The sequence below is a fragment of the Emydura macquarii genome, unplaced genomic scaffold (assembly GCF_026122565.2).
Source record: "Emydura macquarii macquarii isolate MOO-44397 ecotype Brisbane River unplaced genomic scaffold, CSIRO-AGI_Emac_v2 contig_1451, whole genome shotgun sequence".
NCBI lineage: Eukaryota > Metazoa > Chordata > Testudines > Chelidae > Emydura > Emydura macquarii.
Window position 1 is genome coordinate 24,762,399 of NW_027131588.1, and position 22,649 is coordinate 24,785,047.

The window sequence follows — 22,649 nt, forward strand, 5'->3', positions numbered from 1 at the left end:
GGATTGCTACAGCGTGGACACTTGTTACTTAGTGGAAGCAAAGGGATAGATCGTGATTGTTTCAGTTTTGTGTGTTTGCCTCATCAGATTGTAAGTAAAAGCCACTTAAAAATGAGTGAGCTGTTTAGGTCTGTAAACGGTACTGGTCAGCTTCATTTGGGATCTGCAAATCAGCATAAAGTAAAGGTAATAGTCGTGCATTGCTGCTCACAACTCGGACTGAGGCAGGGCCGTAGCCCCCCCACCCCTTGTGGACGTTGGTTGCAGAGAGCTCCTTCGAAGGGTCTGTCGTTACCCCACAGCACTCCTTGGGGCAAGTTGAAGAGCAGCTAGAGCGACCAAGAAATTCCTGTCTGAACTGAACTCAGTAGGAATGGACTGAAAATGTGGCCTGCCTGATCTGTGTGCGCAAAGAACCCTCTGTCTCTGCGCTGCGCCTGGACGAAGCGGTAGAATTGCGGTTCTGCCTTTGGTGATAGTGCCCCTACTAATTTAGAGCAGCAGTAACATACAAGGCCTTTTAAACCATAATTTACTCCGTGTGCTGAAAGGGAGTGTCAGACTGAGGGCTCTTCCCCAGTGTCTCACTCCCGTCCCCAAATCGGACCATATCTCCTGCTCCAGTGTAAAGGGTCTGCTTTAAATGTGCAGCGATAATAGTTGTACCTGTTGAGTGGCGGAGAAATATGCTTCTTAGTCGCATTTCCGGTCACATGCTCCTGGCAGGTAGAGCCATTCTGCTCCCTAGACTTTCCCTATGGAGAGAGGGGCATGTGCTTCTGCGGATTGCAGGGGAGCATTTGTAGCTAGTGCTCATGGCAGCAGTCATGGCCTCTAATGGCCAGAGGATAAACCTAGAGCAAAACAAGCTTTTTTTTCTCTTTCTCCTCCTTTTCTGTCTCTGCCCCCTCAGCTTTTCTGTGCAAGGAATTTTAAGTTCAGATTTTGGCCCTTGAACTTGGTTGAGCAGGAGAATGCTGTTAACCTAAAGGTGTTACAAAATGGTAAAACTGTTTTTATTCATTCGGCAGAAGGAAAAGATCCAGAGACTGGAGCAGAGGACCCCTTGTCCAAAGATAATCATCCTGGACTGATTGATGACAGGGAGGAAAGTGAGCTGTCAGATGAAGAATTTGCTACATTTCCTAGTGAAGGTAGAGCAGAAATCGTTGAAGAAAAAGAAAAACCCACTGCTCCAGAAGAAGGTGGCGATCTATTTTTTGAAGCCAATTTTGAAACTCCATCTGTCCGACCACAAGAATCTCGCTTGGAAGACCATGTAGATTTATTAGGATTAAATGCCGATGTCCCACCAGAACAGAATCCACCTGCCTCAGAGATGAAGAGTTCATCTAGCAATGCAGATTTATTGAACAATTTATTTGTGGGTGGCACGTCACAGATTTCAGAAGAGTCTACTGGGGACCTCCTAGGAGAAGGGGCAGACTTCTTTTTCAGCAATCAACCTCAGCCTTCAGCCAGTAACCAGCGTACATCTCCAACAGCAACATTGTCTTCTGCTGGTATGTAACTCCATTCTCTCTACTTAGGAATTGTGATCTAGCGTGAACAATTGAACGAGGCAAGAATTATTAGCTGCTTCACTATTTTTCTGTTTGTACACTATGTTAGTACCAGGTTTTGAGCTATATTTAAGATATATTATTGCAGGATGTCATCAGAATCTGTGAGACGGGCACATAATACTTAAGCTTTTTACTACTTATGTTGTCTTGTTCTTACGTAAGAATAATTGTTTCATATCACTTAGCAGCTTTTCACATGGTTCAAGTTTACAATAAGGGAACTGTTGCCTTCGTTGAAAAAGCCACCTTTACTCAAAAACATGACATTGGCAATGTTGTATTTTTCCCTGTTTTCATGACTTTGCCGTACAGCTTCAGTTTGTATTTTTTACACAAATTCATCTCACTTTGTTTAAAAAAATATTAATGCAAAAGCAAAACTGTGCTGTCCTGCATGCAAAAGCTTTTTTTTCTTTTTTTTTTTTTTTTTTTTTTAATTTTCCTTTCTGGATCCAGGTACATAGAACTTATGTTGCCAAGACTGGGAAGGATGATTATCCATTTCTTCCTCATGCTTTCCAGAGACTGATTGCAGCTTTGGGTGAAAGACCACTCAATCTTTATTATGAGAGTCTTTAATTTGCATACAGTCCTGTATCCCTGTGACAAAACATGAGCTCCAGGAAGTGTTACTAACACAACATTAAAGAACTACAGGATGTTATTAGTCTCCAATTCTTTGACAACGTGTGGACGGGACTAGGCCAGTGCTAGGTCTTTATCCTCACGTAATTCAGCACCTGCAGCTACCTAAGACTAAAGTGGAAAGAGAACATGCAGTTAAGCAAAACATTGCCAGCTACCTGGTCTTCAGAACACACATTGATGTGTGTAATAGAAGTCCTGCTTTCCTTTATTAAGAGGGCTAGGATCCATCAGTTCATTCCTGATCGAGAGCTAGTTTTAGTTCTAGAGTGCAGAATTCCTTCAAGCGTGATGTCATATTAACCTTCAACCCAATCTATTTTTTCAGTTTCAGCACGGCCAGTTTCATTCTAGAATACCCATGGTGCAGTGACCTCATGTTGCTTGGGAATTGCTTGAAGGGGCTGATTTAAAGGCACTAAAGCCATCCGATTTGGACAGAAGGCTGAATCGTGATGCTGAGCTATAGAAATACATGCGACATTGCTGCATGCTAGATAATTTGTGTGATCCCGAAATGTTTATGTACTGCTTCATTATTGCCGAGTTGTTTGAATAAATCAGATTATTTAGTTTTAGCGTTTTCTCTCCTTGGCAGGAGTCCAAAAATGATATAGTCAGTGTAGTTTGACTGTGCCCTCCTTTATTGAACTGAACCGTGGGAAAGCACAGAGAAAGGCACCTCAGTTCATCGTTACAAAGACAGCCACAGTCATATAATAGTTTTGCTGAGTTACAGGAGTGAGTATGTCTGATGCCTCTGCTGGCTTTTCCAACTTGCATGTTACCTTCTTAAGTCTGTAGTTGCATGAGGATTCACCGTTCAGGATAACCCACTTTACAACGTCATACGTAATATAGTCATGTTCTGTACAGATTATCACAGGATTTGTCACTCCTGGATTCTAGCTTTCTGGAGCCAGACTGGCAGAAGTCCCTTAGTTCTTGAGGATTTTTAACCCTTGAGGGCAACAGTGACATGGTAGAGCTTGAGCCAGGCCTCCTGCTGGCCATCACATGCCATCCCTTGCTAGGTATAAATACTGTTCCAATTAGCTCTGTCCTTGACAGTGGTCACTGAAGTAGCTCCCTGCTGGACTCTGCTGCTGCATTCTCTAGCTCTTACATCGGTACTGTTTGTGTGTCTACCACCTTTACGTAATTATGCCTTCCCATCAGACAGGTACCGTGCCTGTTCGGTTTTGTTCTTCTTAATTTAACAGCCACTTTGTTCTGATTGTTATCTGGGGGTCTGGGATTCCTTTCTTGTCACTGATTTCTTTTTAGATCTTCTTACTAGTGTGACTCTTTGGATAAACATGGGCTGATGTGAAATGAATGACTCAAGATTGAGGGAATGGCTTGGGTGGAGAAAACTAGCATTGTGGCTGACTTTTTATACAGTGTCAGTAAGGATTTATGTTTGAAGGGATAATTGTTTTCCCTGGCTCTGATTGGCTGTAATCCCCTGCTTGTGTAATAGCATGTAAGTGTTAATGTCTGGGGGCAGGGACAGATGGTTGACTCTGCCAGAAAGAAGCAACTCTTCAAAAGGCTTCGTCAGTTGACACCCATGACCTCCCCTTATTGCCCCTGCACAAGCGGGCGTAAGTTTTTGCTGGGTTTGTATTTGCAGTAATGCCTGCCATCAAGATCATTTTCTTTTCTGCCTCTTTCTTTAGCTGATCCATTTGAGCCATTCACAATGTCATCAGGATCTGAGAATCCGACTCTGTCTGGTCCTGGTCTCTTTGGAGACTTTCTTAATCCAAATGCAACATCTACATCAAGTATATTTCCTTCCACACAAAGTGCACCACCTCCTTCTTCAAGCTCAGACTTCTTAAATTTAGGTAAGTGTGCTTTTGGCATGATTTTTTGGTAACTCTGTGTGGCTTTCCCTGCATTTAGTTCGTTACTCTCTCCTCTTAGTCAAGGTTGATTAGTGTCTAACAGATCCACTTGTTGTGACTGCTATTTTAATAAGCTCCATGTTCCCGGTGCGCAGATGCATATGTCCAGCTGGTGGTATTTCCTGTGTAGTGTTACTGTAATAAGTCTTGGTACAATAGTGTTGCCAAGATTGCTAACCTTTTGCTAATCCTGTGTTTAATTTTCTTCTGGGAGATGACAATGATAGAACTGAGGTTACATGGAGCGTTGTGTTTTCAATCTCATTAAATAACCTAGATTCCTAAATGTAAATGTGATTTACATACCTAGGTTTGAATGAGGTTCTTAACATCTTGAAAAGGGAAAATAGAAGAACACAAGTGATTCTGGAAAGGCTCTGTTAGAAGAATATAGTTTTCTTAAACATTTCAGAACTGAAGCCAGTTGGAACCTCTTGTACTGAAGTAATGTTGTTAACATATATTTATAGGCTACATTATATGATGTTTGGCGCTAATCTGAGTTGTTTCAGTGGTTTCTTCCAGGTGCCATAGGTTAAAAATCTTTTCTCTATGCGCATCTTTTAGAAACGATTTACATAAAAAATTCCAGCAAAGAGTGTAAATGGGAGAGCTTAGAGTTGCTTTAATGACCATTATGTCCAAGTCAATAATAATATAATCATAAATACATAAGATGATTAATTTTCGATAAATGCAAATAGTCCTAGTAATACAAACTATTCAATGGCAGTACACCAACATGCTCATCAAAAGCGATTGGAGTTTTCCAGTACCGTGTATCTAAAGTATCTCAACAGCATTTAAAGATTCAATCATCAATTTAGATTTGTCAGTTAATTCAGATACTATCCAGCGGACTTGCAGACTACTACACCATTTCTTTGCTGAACAGAAATAAGCTACTTGATTTGGACTGTAAAATTTTATAAATGTGTATCCTTGTTAATTAAAACCTGAAGCTGCAAGAATTAAGAATCCTTGTTAATTAAAATCTGAAGCTGTGTCACCCTTTAAATTCTCAATTTCTGGAATAAAGCTAAAAAGAATTTGTGGATTTTCAATTTAAATTTTGTAATATTCAATAAGATGTGATTCAAAGGTATAACTGTCATGCAGTAAATTTGCCACAACAATTATACTTGCTTGTAAATTGTGAAATCTGTATTAGAAACGTGTGTCTGAATTACGGAGCATATACAAACTACAGTACAGTCCGTATCCATATATGAACATCTTTCTGTGAAGGTAGTCCCTGGATAGGGCACTGGCCTGCCATTTAAAAAACCTTAGTTCTATTCTGGGTCATTTACTGTAACAACTTCACAATCTTTTTTTCAGTTTCTATAGCTGCCAAATGAAGATGATGGTACTTAGCTACCTTTGTAAAGGACATAGATCTCAAAGATTTCCAAATACAAGCAATACCTGTGCACATACTTCTAATCATAATGAGCAAAAACAAAGTGACCTCAAGCTCCATTTCCTACCTAGAACAAACCAACGCCAAGCCACATCTCCATAACGAATTGCCCAAGGGATGATGAGAGATCCTGACATAAGGACACTTCTCTAAAACTCCACTTACTGGAAATTTCAGAGATGCTAATCCCTTAAAGGGACTCATCCTCTTAGAGTTGTGGGGACAGTCTGCATTTTTTAAAATAAAGGGCTAATAACGTTAGGTAAATGGAGATTGGGGAGAGGCCTACAAAGAAGAGGGAAATAAATGAAGGAAGACAACAATAGGTAGTGGGCCTCTCTTCTGGGGTGAGAGCAAATGTTAAGGGAGCACAGATGGCTATAATTTGCCAGGGCACTTTAAAATATTTTTTTAAAGTATGATTTGGACCCATCAGGTTGTGCAACTGGTTAGTCTTTGTAACCACATATTACTGTCCCCTTGTTAGTCACTTACTGCATTTTCTCTTCAGCTTGTAAGCAGTTTGAGGCAGGCCCAGGTCTAACGAAGCTTTTTGTACAGCGCTAAGCAGAGCAGGGCCCTGGTGGTGATTATAAGATTACTGTAATGTATATACTAGAATGTATTCAAAAGCTTTCTAGGGTGATACCCACTCCTAATTTAACATGTCAAAACAGGCGCTCAGTGGGAAGGGACCCGTTCAGAGTCAGGTGACGTGCCATGCTAGTTCAGGGACACCGTTCTCCACTTTCTGCAGTAGAATAGTTCTCACTGTCTAAGAGCAGCTCCTGCAGAGGATTTGAAATGGCACATAGCATTGGCCCTTCCCTCAGGTGAGGTGCACACAGTTTTTCTACAACCTTGATACTCCCTGTGGAAGAGAGGCAGTTTCTGCTCACCAGCAGAGGCCAGCCTCCATGAGGCCTGTTGGACAATATCCTCTGGGGGGGTTTCGTTTCCTTTAACGTTGGAGGAAGTGCTGTGGGTCGGTGCCAGGTCAGCCATGCAACTTCTTCAGCTTTGCCATGTACTCAAGTACAACGGCAGGTAGGATAATTGTGTGGAACCAGAAAAATGGTTGTGTGAGCTTGGAAAGTGTGGATAGGAGTAAGGGGGATAGCAATACCTCTTCCTCCGCTCTGTTTTTTCTTCTGCAGTTGATGTCCAGGCCATATTTTCTTCCCAGGAGCTTGCTTTATGAAAATGTTTTTTGGGACAACCTCTTACACTTGCTGGAGTAGTACTAGACTACTTTGAATCCAGTTAGTGCAGTGCAGTGTAAGCGACTGACCCAACTGTGGTAGCTTGAGCTTCTTAATGGCAGTTTCACTAATACAGATGGAAGGTGGGCCTTAATTGTTTGCGTATTGGTAGGTGCTGTAAAATAGCCTGCCTTCTTTTGTTTGTTGTCCCGCTGCTAAGCCCTTTCTCGAATTCGTTTTGCCAGTAGGAATGCTTCTATCTGTATTATGCGTCCTGCTTAATTGCCATCTTCTTTGTTTTTCTGCTGTCGCTTCTGTTACACAACCTCAGTGCTGTGATACAGCGGACATGGCATTTTTTTGGTGCAAGGGCATTAAATCCCTTTCCAACTTACTCCTCTCCCTGGGTTTGTGCTCCTCGTGGATATTTAGGCAAGCAAAGGCCTCTTGGGATGTGTTGATGAAAATTAATTTCCTCTTCAGTGGGAGATGCTGCATAATAAGCACTCTTGAAAATGGGGCTGCTTCATTTAGGTGTGTAAATGGGAGTTGAGCTCCTTTGAAAATCTGGCCAAAGATGTACTTAACCCTGCAAGGTGAACTGCTCAGAGGAGATCAGAGGCTGCAGAAAGGGAGCAGGAAAAGTGAGTGAGTGATACAGCTTTCTGCAGAGCTGAGGTGGGAATGAAGAGGGAATAGTGTGTATTGAGGCAGGTCTCAGGCTATGGGGACATCAGTTGGACTTCTGCCCTCTAACCTGACAGGAGCCGCCTTGCAGCAATTGTAGCCTACGTTCCCCACATCAGCCCTCCTGGATGCCAGGTGGAAGGTGAGAGAGCCCACACAGCAATGTGCTGATTTTGTCATATGGGAAAAATCCCTTGCAGACCCCCAAACTGATGGTGAGCCAAGCTCCTGGCACCACCAGAGATCCAGCAGCTAGATTAAGTGTGGGAAGGGCGTGGCTGAACGTGGGAGTCCACAAAGTGTATAACACCCCCCCGCCACCACCACCACTGACCGACAGGAGCCAATCACCTGGTCCTAGCACCACCCCAATTGTTGGTTGGCAACAGGTGGGGGAAACAACAGGGCCACATGCAGCATGTGATTCCCCCCTTTTGTCCCCTCGACCCTGCACCATGGGGTGGGAAGAGAGCTACAAACTCCACACAGTGAAGGCAGGAAGGGAGAGGGGAGGAAAGAAATGGGCATGTAGAACTGCCTTAGCTCTTCCAGTTCAGTTCTCTTCCCGCCCCAGAAAGCGTCTCCACTGTTCCTGCCCCATCAAAGCCGTGCCCTGGCTCTTGGGCTGAGCATGAATTGAACTTGTTGCTGCAATTTCCCCACTTGCGTTGCTCTGATTTGTGTTTAATGATGACTCATTTTGCGTGAAATGTCATAACTAATGGATTCAGAAAATCAGCCGTCGAGCTGACGTTGCTTAGCTCTGTGGTGTGGTGTTCCACAGACAAGCTGAGTGTACAGTACCTGTAGTGAGCTTTATTTTACCCCGTGGATGGCTGACTTGCAGTCTCATGAGCCAGTCACCTGTGGATCTCCGTGTTCTTCTTGTGTGGCTGTTATGGACAGCAGATATTCTTGTAATGGTTACAGGACAGCCCAGTTAAGTGCATCTTGGTGAAATGAGAGATGCTTGTGATGAATGAGGCTCTGCTCTGCCCCCCAGGACTGGGTAGTGTTTTCCCAAACCTCAGTCACTGCAGCGCTTCTTAAAGGCTGACTGGCAGCAAGGAAGGTGCTTGTCTACATGATGCATGGCAGTCTGCAAAGCCATCTGGTATGCTCCAAAATCCCCCCTTCTCTAACAGAAATACCCTCTGGTTTCAGGTGCTCCCTCCCACCCCCCAGAAACCGGCAGTTGGATCTCTTGGGTAGAACTGTACAATTGCAAGCTTGTGTATCACTTAGAGAGAGAACAATTCCAACCCTCCTCTCTTAATTTTGGGTAGAATTGATTTGGGATCAACCAAGTCCAGTAGTAAACAATAGTTGCATTTACAACTTAGGAGCACACAGGATTGTAACAGTGATCAACAGGTGGAATAATACAACTGGCTTTGTACCCTGCGGTTTTCAGGTTGCTTTGCGTTTTGACCACTGCTGCCTGTTGCCTGCTGGTGCGTGTTGTCAGCTATGATTGATTTGCATCTCTTTGATCAGTAAGTTACTAAAACATCCATGTATTTTGCTCATTTTGTCTCCATTGCAAGCTCAAGGTTAGTATTTCAGCAGGGGCTCTCTAGTCTAGCCCATTGTCTCTCTTCAGAGATGCACTAGTGAGAGAGTTGTTCAGCATTTGTCGTCATACTTCCTTTGGCAGCAAACTGGTGTCACACACGCTGCGTAACACCCAGCAGAAGTAGGGAGGTGATTTGCTGTTAGGGATCCCTCTGATATACCTCTGGAAGGAAAACTCTTCAGTATGGTGTCTGAAGTAGATCTCCAGGCTTTTATGCCCCTTGTGATCAGATTTATGCATTTATTTCAATCAGAAATGTAGCGAATATGAAGATAATTATAGTGCTGCTAATTTAAGTGTGTTGTAAGGTAAGAGGAGAAACCCACTGAGTGAAAAGAAGCACAGACTGGTGTATGCTGAGCTGAAATGGAAGTGGAAAGGAGAGCAATTTCTTTAGCGAGAGACGCAGAGAAATCACATCCACAGCACTACCAGTGATGTGTAGAGCAAGACACAAGCGCAGCTAGGGTCATTTGAATCCAGAAGTCATTTTAACTCATTAAAAAGTGAATTAGTGGTATTGTCAGTGCTTATTACAATAATCCACAGTAATGAGATGGGGTGAACTCTGTGTTGGAGCAATGAGGAGTGCATATAATTCAATAATGAAGGAATGAGTAATGTTACGTGGGCAGTAAATAATCACCAGACCTCATTAGATTCCAAGGAAGAGCTGTAACAGTTGATCATAATTAGACGTTAAAGAAATGTAGGCTTGAGCTTCTCCTGCTGCTGTTTGCAACTTGGAATAATCTGTTGGAGGGAAAGGTTTGAACAAGTAGTTTTAATGTCGTCAGAGGAAGGATGGCTATTGACTTAGGAGCTATATTATGCCTTAGTGCCCCTGATTCCAGTCAACTTTGTCAAAAACTAGCGGTCCTCTATCCAGATACCTTCCATTACATGCAGCAACAGAGAAGTATGTTGGCTTGATGATTCTGCTAAAATGATCAGTGGTGAGCTAGCTAAGATTAATATATGGTATAATACTTTGGTGCTGACATTTTAAAGTATCCTCATTAGGATTTAGAGTCCACATTCTATTTAGATGAACAAGGCAGCTAACTTCTCAGTCGTTGTTCAGGGTCTTTGCAGACTGAGGTAGCTATGTCTGAATCGGTTACATATAATTCATATTTTAAAGGATTTCTTTGCAATAATCAATGCTACAGACTAAAGTTTTTTACTTAAATTGAAGATTAAGGGGCTAGGAAAAGAACGCTTAGCAAATATGAAGCTTCAGATTGTATTCTCTTAAACCGGATTTTCAGAGTGTTCCACACACACACTGGGTGATGGTGCTGTCTTTTCTCAGCCTCCAAAAAGAGAGGCTCTTTGGGATTGAAAGGCTGAGAAAAGAGGAAAAATCATAATGTTTTCCGGGGTGGTGATGACTGGGTCACTGTGCCTACTGGCCTATCCTGGTTCTGTTGATGTCCTGGGTTGATACTAAACTACATGCCAGCTTCACCAAAGAACTATTCCGTTGCATTCTGTATCTCTGGTCACCCATTGCCCTAGCAGTCAAGAAAACAGAGCACAAATGCGTTGCAAAATTGTGTGTTATTCCTGCATGTTAGAATCTCAGCAACCTGTTAGAGGGAGTGCTCAAAGCTAACAGGATGAGCTAAATAATATTTAGCTCATCAATACCAATCTATCTAGCTCTTCTGACTCCGAAAGGGCCCCAAATGCTGCATACAGTATCTGAGTCACTTATGTCCTCCGTGAAAAGCACAAATCCCTTAGGTAGAGAAGAAAGGAAGCAGCTCTGAGTTAATACTTTAGATGGGACATGAGTAATGGCAGTTAATGCAATGGTCCCCTCCGACTTTGTTCTCATTTCATTGTCCATTTTGAATCAGGACAAACGCTTCTTTTGCTGCATGCATGGAGGGATGAGCCTGAAGGTTCACGCCCTACCTTTTCTCCAGGAAGCAAAAAAATTCGATTGTCCTTAAAATTTTTTCCCAAGGTGGAGCAGGAGACATCTCACTGTGCCCTGCTCTTCAGCTGCCTGTGTTCATTAAGGTATTGAGCTGGTGGACACCTTTGCACCCGCATGGAGCTCCATGGACACTACCTGTAGTCCACATAAACCCACCTTGGGAGCTCACGTGTCCCTCCGTCCAGCTTCGCAGTTCCTGGGCTGTTTAGGACAGGCGCCCCATGTCACTCAAGTGCTGCTGATTTGGAACTGCCTGTTGTATTGTGAGAAACCAGAGGAGGGTACTGAAGCAGTTAGCCTTGTGTGGTCCCTTAGTCTGAAGAGCTAAACTGTGAATTTAACAGCAGCAGCTGTGAATGAAGGTACCTTTATTTTGGCCTGCTCAGCAAAGTTTGAAATTGGAAATCAAAGCTACGTCTCAAACATCTGTCTGTCTGTCCCAATGGCAGACCCCTTCTAGGAACACCGCAGCTATGTCAGAACACGTAGCAGCACTAAGCAATTTAATAATTGGTATTGTGTAGGGAATGTAAACAGGCAATATAATGACCCAGCTGGGAGTCTGGCTAGCAGTCCTGTTCGTACGCTTGCCAAAACCACGGTGGGTTTGTTACTGACAATTTTGTAATACTTTTCTAGGAAATTTGGCACCAGATCTACCTAAAATGACTTCCTCTGCAAGCCACCCAGATCTGCTAGGCGGATGGGATTCTTGGGCAGATTCCCCAGCTAGTAGCAACATAGCATCACAACAGCCTGAGAAGTCTGCACTTGAAGGTATTATGCAACAAAAATATACGGTGTATTTCTGTTACTAAAGAAGATGCATGCACTGCAAATATCAGTCATCCCAGCCACCTGAAACAACTGAATTACGAGCTGCAGCTCTCACTCGGTTCATTGGTTATAGTGACATTACAATACTCTGCGTCTAGCACCTGTGTTCTAAGGTTCTACTACTATTTATTTATTCCAAATTCAAAGATACATAAATAGCAACAAAACACTGACAGCTGTCGAGGTGGTAAACGCGAACGGTGTAAACATTGAACAAGAATTTTGGAGGAGATGCTTTTGGGTGGGTGTGGAAGGTTGTGAAAATTAGAGAAGCTACAGGCAGAGGCCTCAGACAAGAATCTACATAGAATATATTGATAACCATTTGCCGTAAATCGGGGAGAGTTTTTTTTAATAACTTTTTTAAAAAAGTGGATATTTTCGTCCATCTTTTTCACCTTTCATCTGTGCCTGTACATAACTTCCTATTTGTTTTTATTATGCAGGCCAAGCTCTTACTACAGGAAGCCAGACAAGTGTGCCTTCAGGTCTGTCTTTCAGCCAAGCAAAATCTCAGAACTTTGACCCCTTTGCTGACCTTGCTAACCTTCGATCTGGTCTTCCAGGTAATCTTGTATGTTTTCTTAAAAGAAAAAAGCAACTAATAACCATCCTTACCTCTGACACAGGGCTTTTCATCTGTAGGGCTCTCAGCACTTCACACAGGAGCTCAAGAGCAGTCTCATCATCCCCATCTGTCAAATGGGGAAACTGAGGCACAGAGAGGTGATGTGACCTGTCTAAGTTAGCCAGTAAGCTTGTGGCAGAGCCAGGAAAAAACCTAGGTCTGCTGAGCCCCAGTCCAGAGCTCTGTGACTTTCTGAATGCATCTAGTGGCTTTGATTTTCTTTTTGTTCCAGTAAATTTAACGTTGCTGAAAAGGAACACTTCTTAGACAGCACAGTTAATTGGTGACTGAGTTTCACAGGCTATCATTGAGACCAAGAGCTTAGCAGGGTTCAAACAGAGATTAGACATGTTTTATCTGGATGAGAACTTCTCCTGTTACTACATAGGAATTGTTTTGAAAAAGCAGCTTGGAAGCAATATAAACCTTTGAATGCTTCAACCTCTAACTGAAGAGGTCAGAAAAATGGTTCTTCCGTAATTGCCCACTGTGAGGTTTCTTGCACCTTCCTGGGACACGTTGTCCTGTCAGCTCTCAGGGATGGGATTATTGGTCTGAACCAGGGTGGCAATTCCTATTTTTCTTGGACTCTTAATCATTTTTTGTAGTCCAGGGCAACTGTGAAATGCAGAACTTCTGAAACTGCTTTTGCCATTAGTAGATATGTTAAACTGCTTTTTATTTTATATTGGTAACTTTAAAAAGGAGATAGGATACATGGCCAGCTGTAATTACCTCTCCACTGGTGTATGGTTGGACTCTGGACAGGAACTTCAAGAACTTCCTTGTTAAACTGTCTCTCAGTACCCAGGCATGATCAGTTTTACGCTTAGTTTCATTGCAGCGTTGATCATTTTATGAATCATTATTTAGTGGCGAGAATTTTTCAGTATTTATACACATGCCTTCTCAGTGTCTGACTTCCTGAGTTGCACCCAATGTATGTCATTCTCTGTAACGTAGCACTGAAAATTCACACATCAATTTACAGACTTGATAGGTACTGTTTGAAATTAGCCTTCCTTTTGTCAATAGCCACATGCCAATATTGCAGCAAATTCAATCAAGAAAAAATGAATAACCAGCTACTTGGTTAGGAATTTGTATTTATGTACTGGCCATATCTTCACAACTGTACAAGACTCGGGTAAAAAGATAGGCCCTACCCCAAAGTTTATAATCTAAGAGCCAGTGTAAGAGACAAGATCCACTGAGAGATTTGCAGGAGGTGTGATCTCAGAATGATTTTAAAAACTCATTCAGATTTCTACTCCCCATTAAATAATGGGATGGAGAAAGCATTTGGGAAGGAGTTAGTCTGTGGGCTTTATGAAAACAGCAGCCTTTGGGAAAGGGCGGGAACTAGCACAGTGACCAAGAGAGCGTTCCTTGCAGACGGAGCAGCATGGGAAGCACAAGCGTTCTGGAATAGAAGAACACAAATTGGGTGGTGTGGCAGGCCTGTTTGTCACAGTCAGAAGGGGATGTGGGTAAGAAAATCTGAGACTTACCAGGGCTTGGAAGGAAAGGACCAGCTGAAATGTGATACACTAGGCAAAAGGGGGCCATTGGCGGGGTTCAGGGTGGGGAACTGCATGGAGTCATCTGGCTAGGACGTTCGCCTCAGCTGCGTTGTAGCCAGACTCAAGGGGAAAGATGTGGGTGTCAGCGAGGTCAGAGAGGAGGCAGTGACTGCACAGCAAAGGAATGGTTTGATTTTTTTTTTGACATGTTTGAGCTGGAATAAATGGAAGATGTAGTGATATTTAGGGACGTCTTGGATGTACGGGGGGAGGAAGGGGCGATGGCCTTGAGCTTGTGAGCCTGAGTGACGGGAGATAAAGATGCTGAAACAGGAAGTGGCAAATGTTTCGGAAGTTTTGGTGATGGAAAACGAGCTGGCAGCAGTCCATCCAGGACAGTCCTTTGGAAAGGCTTTTCGATAGATCGTGTGTAAGGGACTGCTGCTGTGTTATAACTCCACTGTGGTAATGAGGGTGAATGGAATCGCAGTCTGTGTAGCAATTGAGAGCAGATTTCAGTTCATTCTGCTCCATAGCAAGTGCAAGATTGTGCAGGGGGGAGGCCATGCACAGAGGCCACAACATCGGAGCCTGCTCCTTGCGCTGCGTGTCGGTAAGTGCAGGTCCCCAGTGGAGCAGCAATGCAACAGGAGCAGCTTGGAATGAAGTCTCTGATTCAGCTGATGTATCCACAGCCTTTACCTATATAATTTCAAGGTGCTTCTCCTGGCATGCTGCTTCAGTGGGAAAATGAGCAGTTGTGCCAGTCTGGTATGCCTGGCAGTTCATTGACGTTGCCCTACGCAACCAGACACAGAAAGGAGCAGAGAGATTGAAGCACTTGCATACTAGGGCGGTGAGACAATATTGTTGATATGCCAGGCGTGAAAGCTCCGGGGGGGAGACGAGATGCTGCGGAAGTGCCAGCACACTGCTGTTTTGCTTCACTTCATGCCAACGGAGGCCTTATTTTTGCCAAATAGTCTCAATAGTTTTGACGTAACTAATGCTTTGGTTTCCATTTCATACCATTCCCATTAGGTTACCTGTGTGCCGAACTAATATGACATGGTTAACTTCATATACACCTGGATCTTAACAGCTCTGTCTCTTCAGTCTGCCGTGGTTGTGTCCTCCCTCATACATTTTACACCAATGTCATTGTCAACTTCAGCAGTGCAGTTACTCCAGTTTCTCGCTGGTGTATGTGAGACCATGATGTGTGGCACCCCAGGACACAGTCCAATGCGGGCGTCACAACAGGGCGTAGAAGTGCTTTGGCCATACCGCGTATCCTACAGCCTGAAGAGGGGGCGCCATGAGCTAGCCCAACCCACCTCTTTATCACTGGAGGATTTCCGTCCATGCCGGGGGGAATCACAGCCTAGCTGGTTAGGCCAGTGTTATGGCCCCGTTGTACCACTGAACATCCCAAAGAAACATCATCAGGGCTAGCACTTAGCCCTCATTATACAAACTAAAGCAAGCATTACTAATGTCCATTCAGCATAGCCACAAAAATCCAGTCCCCCCTTCCCCTCTGTCATCTTCCTCTCATTGGCAATCACCTGAAGAGGTGCAGAAGCAAGATGCAAATATAGAAAAAACCTTTGCACTCTGAGAGTACAGCTTTCAGGATCAGACTTCAAGAGCTGGCCAGCCACCGCTGTCCACCACAGCGGGGCTAGTGGGGAGAGAGGGTCGGCAAGAACTTGGTCCAGCGCTCTTGAAATGAAAGCTCGTAATTCGTTGAGACAGCCAGAGCAGAGGGGTCAAATGACTCCATAGATGCAATTTGCATGGCTGTCACCAGCAGCTTTCTGCATGTTCACATGCCATATTCGGCTTCTCTCAACAAGGTGTTTTCCTATTGCCTTTACTATGAATATTGTCAATGATGGCATGTCCTGGCAGCACAATTAGCCACATTTAAACAAAAATGATAAACACAAATACCTCGCCTTCAAGGTCCTGTTCACGTTTTACGTTATTTGCAAGCTTTTCAGTTACGTAAATGCAAAGCTCAGCTGGCAAAATTGTTCAAATAAATTGCTTGTGGCATTTTTGTAAGGCTGCCCAACAAAGTATTTCCTCCCTTCACCCCCTCCACCTCCTAGTCATGATGGTACAGATGCAAAAACACCTGATATTTTACTCTCCTGGAAAAAGACGCTGTGCAGGTAAGGTTTTGTGAGGGGTGCATAGCAGTTGGTTATCGTAGGGCCGAGTCAGCACCTGTTGAAACCTGTGGAAAGACTCCAGTTGACTTCAGTGGGGCTTGGCTTGAGACTGTAGCGTTTTGTTTGGCTAATGTTCAGTGGGAAATGTGGCCACTTCCTAATGGAATACACGTTGTCACGATCTCATCTGAAATAAAACTAAGACGAGAATCAAGTGTCAGTTAAACTTCTTGTCATCCTCAGGCTTGGAATTGATTGTAAAGTAAGTGCAGGATTTTGAGTCTTATTCCAAGACCTCAAATTAGTAGGTTCCTTCTGTTGATAGGAATAAGAATGTCCACAGATCGTTATAAGTGTCAGGTTTGGAGGGACTGTTAGAATGAGAAGTCGGCTTAGCTTCGCACCTGGCTGGGCAGCACTAGCCTACCATACAACAGTCGATACTAGTGACACTGAAACGAGAATGTGCCTGTTGGTCTGAAGCGTGTCAAGAACCTGGCCAGCTTGAACTTTGTTAAACCTGAAAACCAGTGCGGCTGCCACGCTTCAGCTCTGTCGTTGGTGTAACATTTTTAGGGAAATGTGCATGTAAATGTTTATTTTTCAAGTGTCCTGTAGAAAGCTGTAAAAAGACCAATAAATAGATCTTCCGTTCTGATTTTTTTTTTCTCAGAACATCCCAACTGTGACTTTCTGTAAAGGCGGTGTGTGGGGTAAATGTGGAGTAAAAGGTGTTCCTTCCTGTCTTTGGATGTCTAAGGCCCATCCATGCTTGGTTGACAGCTATTCCAATGTGAAGTGGTTTAGACCTGTTTCACGGAGGTGTAACTGAGCTTAAAAGGAATTTCCCGCCAAAGAACATGACTCTTCTCTTTATCAGTCTGAATCTAGATGATGATACTGCATGTAAATGCAACGACCAAGCTGCTTTTCAGCTGAATGGGCCTGTGCCAGGCAGTGTTATGTTGGCCACATGCCCGTTGCCAGGAAACTTGCTTTCTAGAAATGTGTCGGAAGGAAAGAGAAGTCAAATAAAGGCTGTCTGAGTGGAGGCGTGGCTAGGAGTATCATTCGCTGGCTTGTCATGCTGACTGAAACAAAGCACTGCGTGCTGAAAGTAAAGCCTGAGGGCCAGATTCCTTTATACTGCGTATCTGCTGGTGTAACAAAGTGGATATCAGGCCTTCTGTTGTAGCTGGTGAAGCTGCAGAGGGCTGGTATTTTCTACTCCCCAGGCAGAGCTGGAAGGTACTAGAGAAACGTAGACTGTGATTTAATTAGGAAGATAATGCTAGCTTACCATTCAAGATAAGTTTAGTGTGGCGGGTCTGTGTATATATTGTAATTCAATGTTGTTCTTAAAGCCATTTCTCTGCTGTCAGCCTGGTTCCATTTTTTTCTCCTATATTTGTATACAGTCCATTACTAATTTTTTTTTTTTAAGTCTTTAGAGCCATTTCCCCCATCAGATGAAGACTTCTTGAAAGCGTAGATTTTAATGTGAGTGCCTTCAGGACACACTATTTTTTCTTGAGTATGAGGGTAGTTTCCCAGCATCCTTCTCATAATAATTAGTAAATACTTACATGTAAAGTAGTTGGCAGTGAAACCTTTATGTATTTTACTGTGTTGAATATATCCACGAAAGTGCATTGTGTGGTGACTGAGCAGACAAGGGTGAGCAGTTGTCACATGAAGACAGTGAAGTGGTTGAGGTTTGAGGTTGAATAACTGAGAGTGCGTATTGTCTCCAGCTCTGCTGAAACGGTTCTCATTGAGTTTCACTTTCAAACACCCATGTTTTCTACATTACATTTCCTTTAAATGGAAGGGTCTTTTACGAAGTGACTTGGGTAGGTGTCCAGACCAGAAGTTGGGTGAGACTTTATTAAGAAGTTGAAATGTATTAAACTCTATGACAATTAAATAAAAAACTGTTCTTGCCTAGGTCCTTCCGGTGGTGGATTCTCAGCTGGTGGATTTGGTCAGAAGTCAGCTCCATCCCAGAAAGGGGGGAATCAGTGGCAGACAAAGAGACCACAAACTCCTGGTACTTCGTGGCAGTCCCACACTCAGCCACAGCAAGCTAAATCCAGCACACAGACTAAACCCAACTATACTGTGAACTTCAGTGTTATTGGCGGGCGAGAAGAGAGAGGTATCCGAGCTCCAGGCTTTGGTAAGTCCTGTTTCCTGGAACTGTCATTATAATGGCTTGTTGCATGTGAAATCCTTGTCCTATCTATGAGCTTGTTTCTGGGGCTTTGTGAAAACAGAAGCTTTGAAAGATTCTGAAGAAGTTCTTTTAACCATGTTACTGGCCTCATATTTAATAGCAATAACATGGGTGGCATTTAAGCAGTTGTGTTCGGGTAAGGGTCCACTTCTCAGATCTCTCTCATTGTCTGCCAGCAGTTCCTGATAGGTATTAGCATGACGTATGCTGTGTCGCTGTAGTCGTACTGGACGCAGGGTATTAAAGAGACAAGGTGAGTAAGGTCATATCTTTTATTGGACCAGCTTCTGCTGTTGGGAGAGACGAGCTTTTCAGCTTAGACGGAGCTCGTCAGATCTGGGAAATGTACACAGAGCTCAGGTCTACACTAGGAAGTTAGGTCAGTATAACGTCGTCACTCAGGGCAGCGGTGTGGAAAAATCCACATCCCTGAGTGATGCAGTTAAACTGTCCTAACCCCTGGTATAGACAGTGCTAGGTCAACAGAAGAATTCTCCCATCAGTCTAGCTAGTACCTCTCAGGGAGGTGGAGTACCTGCGCCAATGGAAGAACCCCTCCCATTGGCGTAGGTAGTGTCTTCATTAAATGTATTTAGCTGTGACGCTCTGGGCTTGTCTACAAGATGGTATATTGTTTAGCATAAGTAGTTAACACATTTCAAGGGACCATTTGAGATAAAGTGGCTTGTTAACATATCTCCAGTCATAGAGGGGGGGAAAGAAGAAAAAAAATCTATACCCCACTTTATCTTCAATGGCCCCTTGAAATACGTGTTAACTTTCTTATGCTAAACAATTTGTACCACCTTGTGTTTAGCTGTGATGCTCTGAGTACCTTTCCCAGACCTGAAGAATCTGTGTAAGCTCAAATGCTTGTCTCACTCACCAACAGAAGTTGGTCCAATGAAAGATATTACCGCCCCCACCTTGTTAGCATGACATGGGAACCAAAACTGTCAGATTCCATTAAATAAATTAGTGGGAAAGACTTCCTCCTTTGTCTATGGAGGCCAGAATCAAACGTCTCCAATTTTACATCTTTTATTGTGGGATGTGCTTAGATCTTCGGTGGGCTCTTAGCAAAAGGTTTGATAGAGTCATTGTCTTGGCTCTGCAAAGTTGGGGGACATCCTAGATACTGAAAGACCAGGTCCCAAACCTGCGCAGGTCTTGAAATCATGAAATCACAAAGAGCTGGTTGGTGCTTTTGCATTATCCAGATGAAATAGTAGATTTGTTCTTCATCAGAGAGATGTAGCTGATATCACGGCTCGTTACCAGGCAGCTCTTAATAGATGGATAGAAGGATAACTCTCCTGCGGCTCAGAAACACTGCCCATTCTTAATAGTGATCCTGTTCCCTGTGCGTAGACTTGTGGGCACTTTCTTCACTTCCTTGTTTGTGGGTCTGATGTTCTGTTGCAGGGAACAACTTTAGCAGTGGAGAAAGGCTCCGGCAGGGGGGAGGCAGCGGGGAAAGGCTCTGGCAGCTCCCCACTGCTGGAGCCTTTCCCCCTGTCCTTCCCACTCCCATCCTGAGCCTTTCACTGCTTTGTGTAGTGTGCCTCATGTGGACACAGCCTGCTCTTTGCCGCAGCATGTAACTACATGCACCTTACGTTCTGTGAATGTGCCGCGTAGACATAACACATGTACCACACTCTGGGTATCTCTGTCACAATAATGTTCCAGGAAGCATTTTTCTTCTATTTTTTCTTTTCTTTTCTTTTTGTTTTAACAGGACAAAAGCCAAAAGTTTCAGAAAATGACTTTGAGGATCTATTATCTAATCAAGGCTTTTCAGCTAAATCTGACAAAAAAGGAACAAAGACAATTGCTGAGATGAGAAAGCAAGAAATGTCTAAAGATATGGACCCCTTGAAATTAAAGGTTTGATATTTAATGATAAAACCAGTGGTTTGGATTCAAATATAAACATAATTCTGTTACTTAGAACTATTGATGGTAGAATGGGGGACAGTACAGTGAAGGATAAAAGAGAAACTGACAGGGTACAAAGATGGCAGATTTTTATAACAAAATTTTACGTGTGATTCTACCAGTGCCTGGAATAACTCAGAGGTACCTACTCCTGTCAATACATGAATCTATATATCCTAATTGATTAGCGTAACCAAGATAGAGGGGGCAACTGGGATATCAATACAGAAGAGAATAACTTGTTCAGGAGGGAGGGTTTATTCCATATTGGCATACTTTGAAGTGCAGATGGTGGTAAAACTCCTCTGTAAAGTGTGTGATAAAATTAAAAAGGAGCAAAAAGAAAGGGTAACTTATGCAATGGGTGCAGTCTGTTACAGGCCACCTAATCCAGAAGAGAAGGTGGACAAGGTAATTCTAGAACAGATCCAATGTCTGTCTCACAAGAAATGGTTGTAAAAGGATTTGGGGACTTTGAAAATGACTAGATAAAACTCAGCAGGTAAAATCTCATGGACAGATAAATTAAATATGGTGGGAGAAGAGTGTGAGAGCGCTGGAAGATTCTGAAGAATGTAATTACCAACTCCTAGCTGAAAACAAACTTGGCTGCGAACAAGTAAAATCTAATGTGTCTGAAATGAAGTTTTACATCTAATGCAGGGTTTTCTCCCAGAGGGAGTAGTACAAGTGCCTTGTTTTCCATTTCATTCAAGAGCATGTCTGGCTACAAACTTGGCTAGACAAGCACAAATCACCTGATGACTAAGGAGAAGATGGGAGGGTGCATTGCTGGTCTGTGCCAAACTGGGAGAAAAGGTTTTCATTGCTGTCAGGTCCACTCTCTGGCAGCTAGAGTCTTGTTTTATTACCTTCTTGTCCAATAAAGTGCAGTTTTACTAGTGCCCTTTCAGTGAAAGTGTTCAGGGCGATGGTGTTAGGATGGATGTGACTGATAATATAAAGTTTTGTCTTGTGGACAACAAAAACTACGTGAGAGACTGCCCTAAGGAGGCAATTTTCTCCTCATGGTGGTTCGCTGTCCCTCCGTCAAATCGACTGAACCATCACCTTCTTGAAGATGAACTATTAAACTCACTTAAAATGACTCTTCCAGTTTTCAGGGTGGTATCACCCCCGTATGTATTTTGATCAGATTTTGTATTTGTTCCTGGTATGTTACTTGCAGATAACATGAAATGGTAACGTTTATTATTTAGTTCTGTAAAACATTGTGACGATAATGTGCATAGTTCTGACCAGTGTTAATAGAAATAATCTCAGGGAGCAACTGGGGAAGTCAGGTTATTTATTGGTGGAACATTTTAACGGGTGTCCGTGGGTTGGGCTGAGTGCTCTTTTTAATGTAAAATACTACTTAAAAAAAAATAAAAAGAGATGTTACTTGCCATCACCAGTGTTAGCAGAGGATTATGATGTGGAGACACCCATATTACTGACATGAGGAGTCTATATTTACTGACTTGAATATCATTATATAAAACCAACTAAAAGTGCATTATTAGCCAATTAGAGTTGAAGGGGAAATCTAGTACAGAAAACTTGAGTTCACTCAAGCAAACCATATGAGTGCACAAGTCTCCAAACAGCTGAAGAGCTTTATGATCAGAAATGTGTACGTAAAGCAAGATTTCTCGCGTTAGAATAGACAGCCTGTATTATCATCGGATTATTTAGTGTGACTGCAGTGAAATATTCTGCCAGAGTGGCTTTCTTCAGATCACTTCTTGTCGTCTCTTACACAGTTTTTTACGCGTAACTTGTTAGTAACTCATTTCTCTCGGAATGATTGATATCTATGTAATAGCCAAATTAATAACCATGTGTAAGCACACTGGTCCTCCATTAGCAGAACTGATGCATCACTGTGGAGCTCCAAGGCCAAGGATAATGTCCACTCTGAGGAATTTGGATGCCTGAGTAAGATCATATTTGCAAAGTGCTCCATTTTTCAACCCCAAAGTCCAATTGTCTTGTTTTCAGGAAGGTATCTTCAAGCGGATAGGAAGCGCTCTTTAAGACAACTGCGTTCAATTTGAATGTTTCTAATTTTGTTTCAGATTCTAGATTGGATTGAAGGGAAGGAGAGAAATGTAAGAGCATTAATATCCACTCTTCACACTGTGCTTTGGGAAGGTGAGAACAAGTGGAAGCCAGTTGGCATGGCAGACCTAGTTACCCCTGAACAAGTAAAGAAGTATTATAGGAAGGCAGTACTTATCGTTCATCCAGATAAGGTAAGTAGTTTTCTTGGGTATGTGAAAGGCTATTTGTCAAAACTGTTATTACCCATATTAATTCTG

At 43.0% G+C, this 22,649-nt stretch overlaps 1 protein-coding gene across 2 annotated transcripts in view; it reads left to right on the forward strand.

Moving 5' to 3' along the window:
• GAK (cyclin G associated kinase) overlaps positions 1-22,649 on the forward strand; it is a 92,760-nt gene that overhangs the window by 61,984 nt on the left and 8,127 nt on the right. For both annotated transcript variants that reach the window (XM_067553405.1, XM_067553404.1), the window contains exons 21-27: positions 1,032-1,523; positions 3,914-4,084; positions 11,620-11,757; positions 12,264-12,383; positions 18,097-18,327; positions 20,126-20,274; positions 22,407-22,583. In XM_067553405.1, coding sequence (XP_067409506.1) covers positions 1,032-1,523; positions 3,914-4,084; positions 11,620-11,757; positions 12,264-12,383; positions 18,097-18,327; positions 20,126-20,274; positions 22,407-22,583 — 1,478 coding nt within the window. The remainder of the gene's footprint in view (positions 1-1,031; positions 1,524-3,913; positions 4,085-11,619; positions 11,758-12,263; positions 12,384-18,096; positions 18,328-20,125; positions 20,275-22,406; positions 22,584-22,649) is intronic.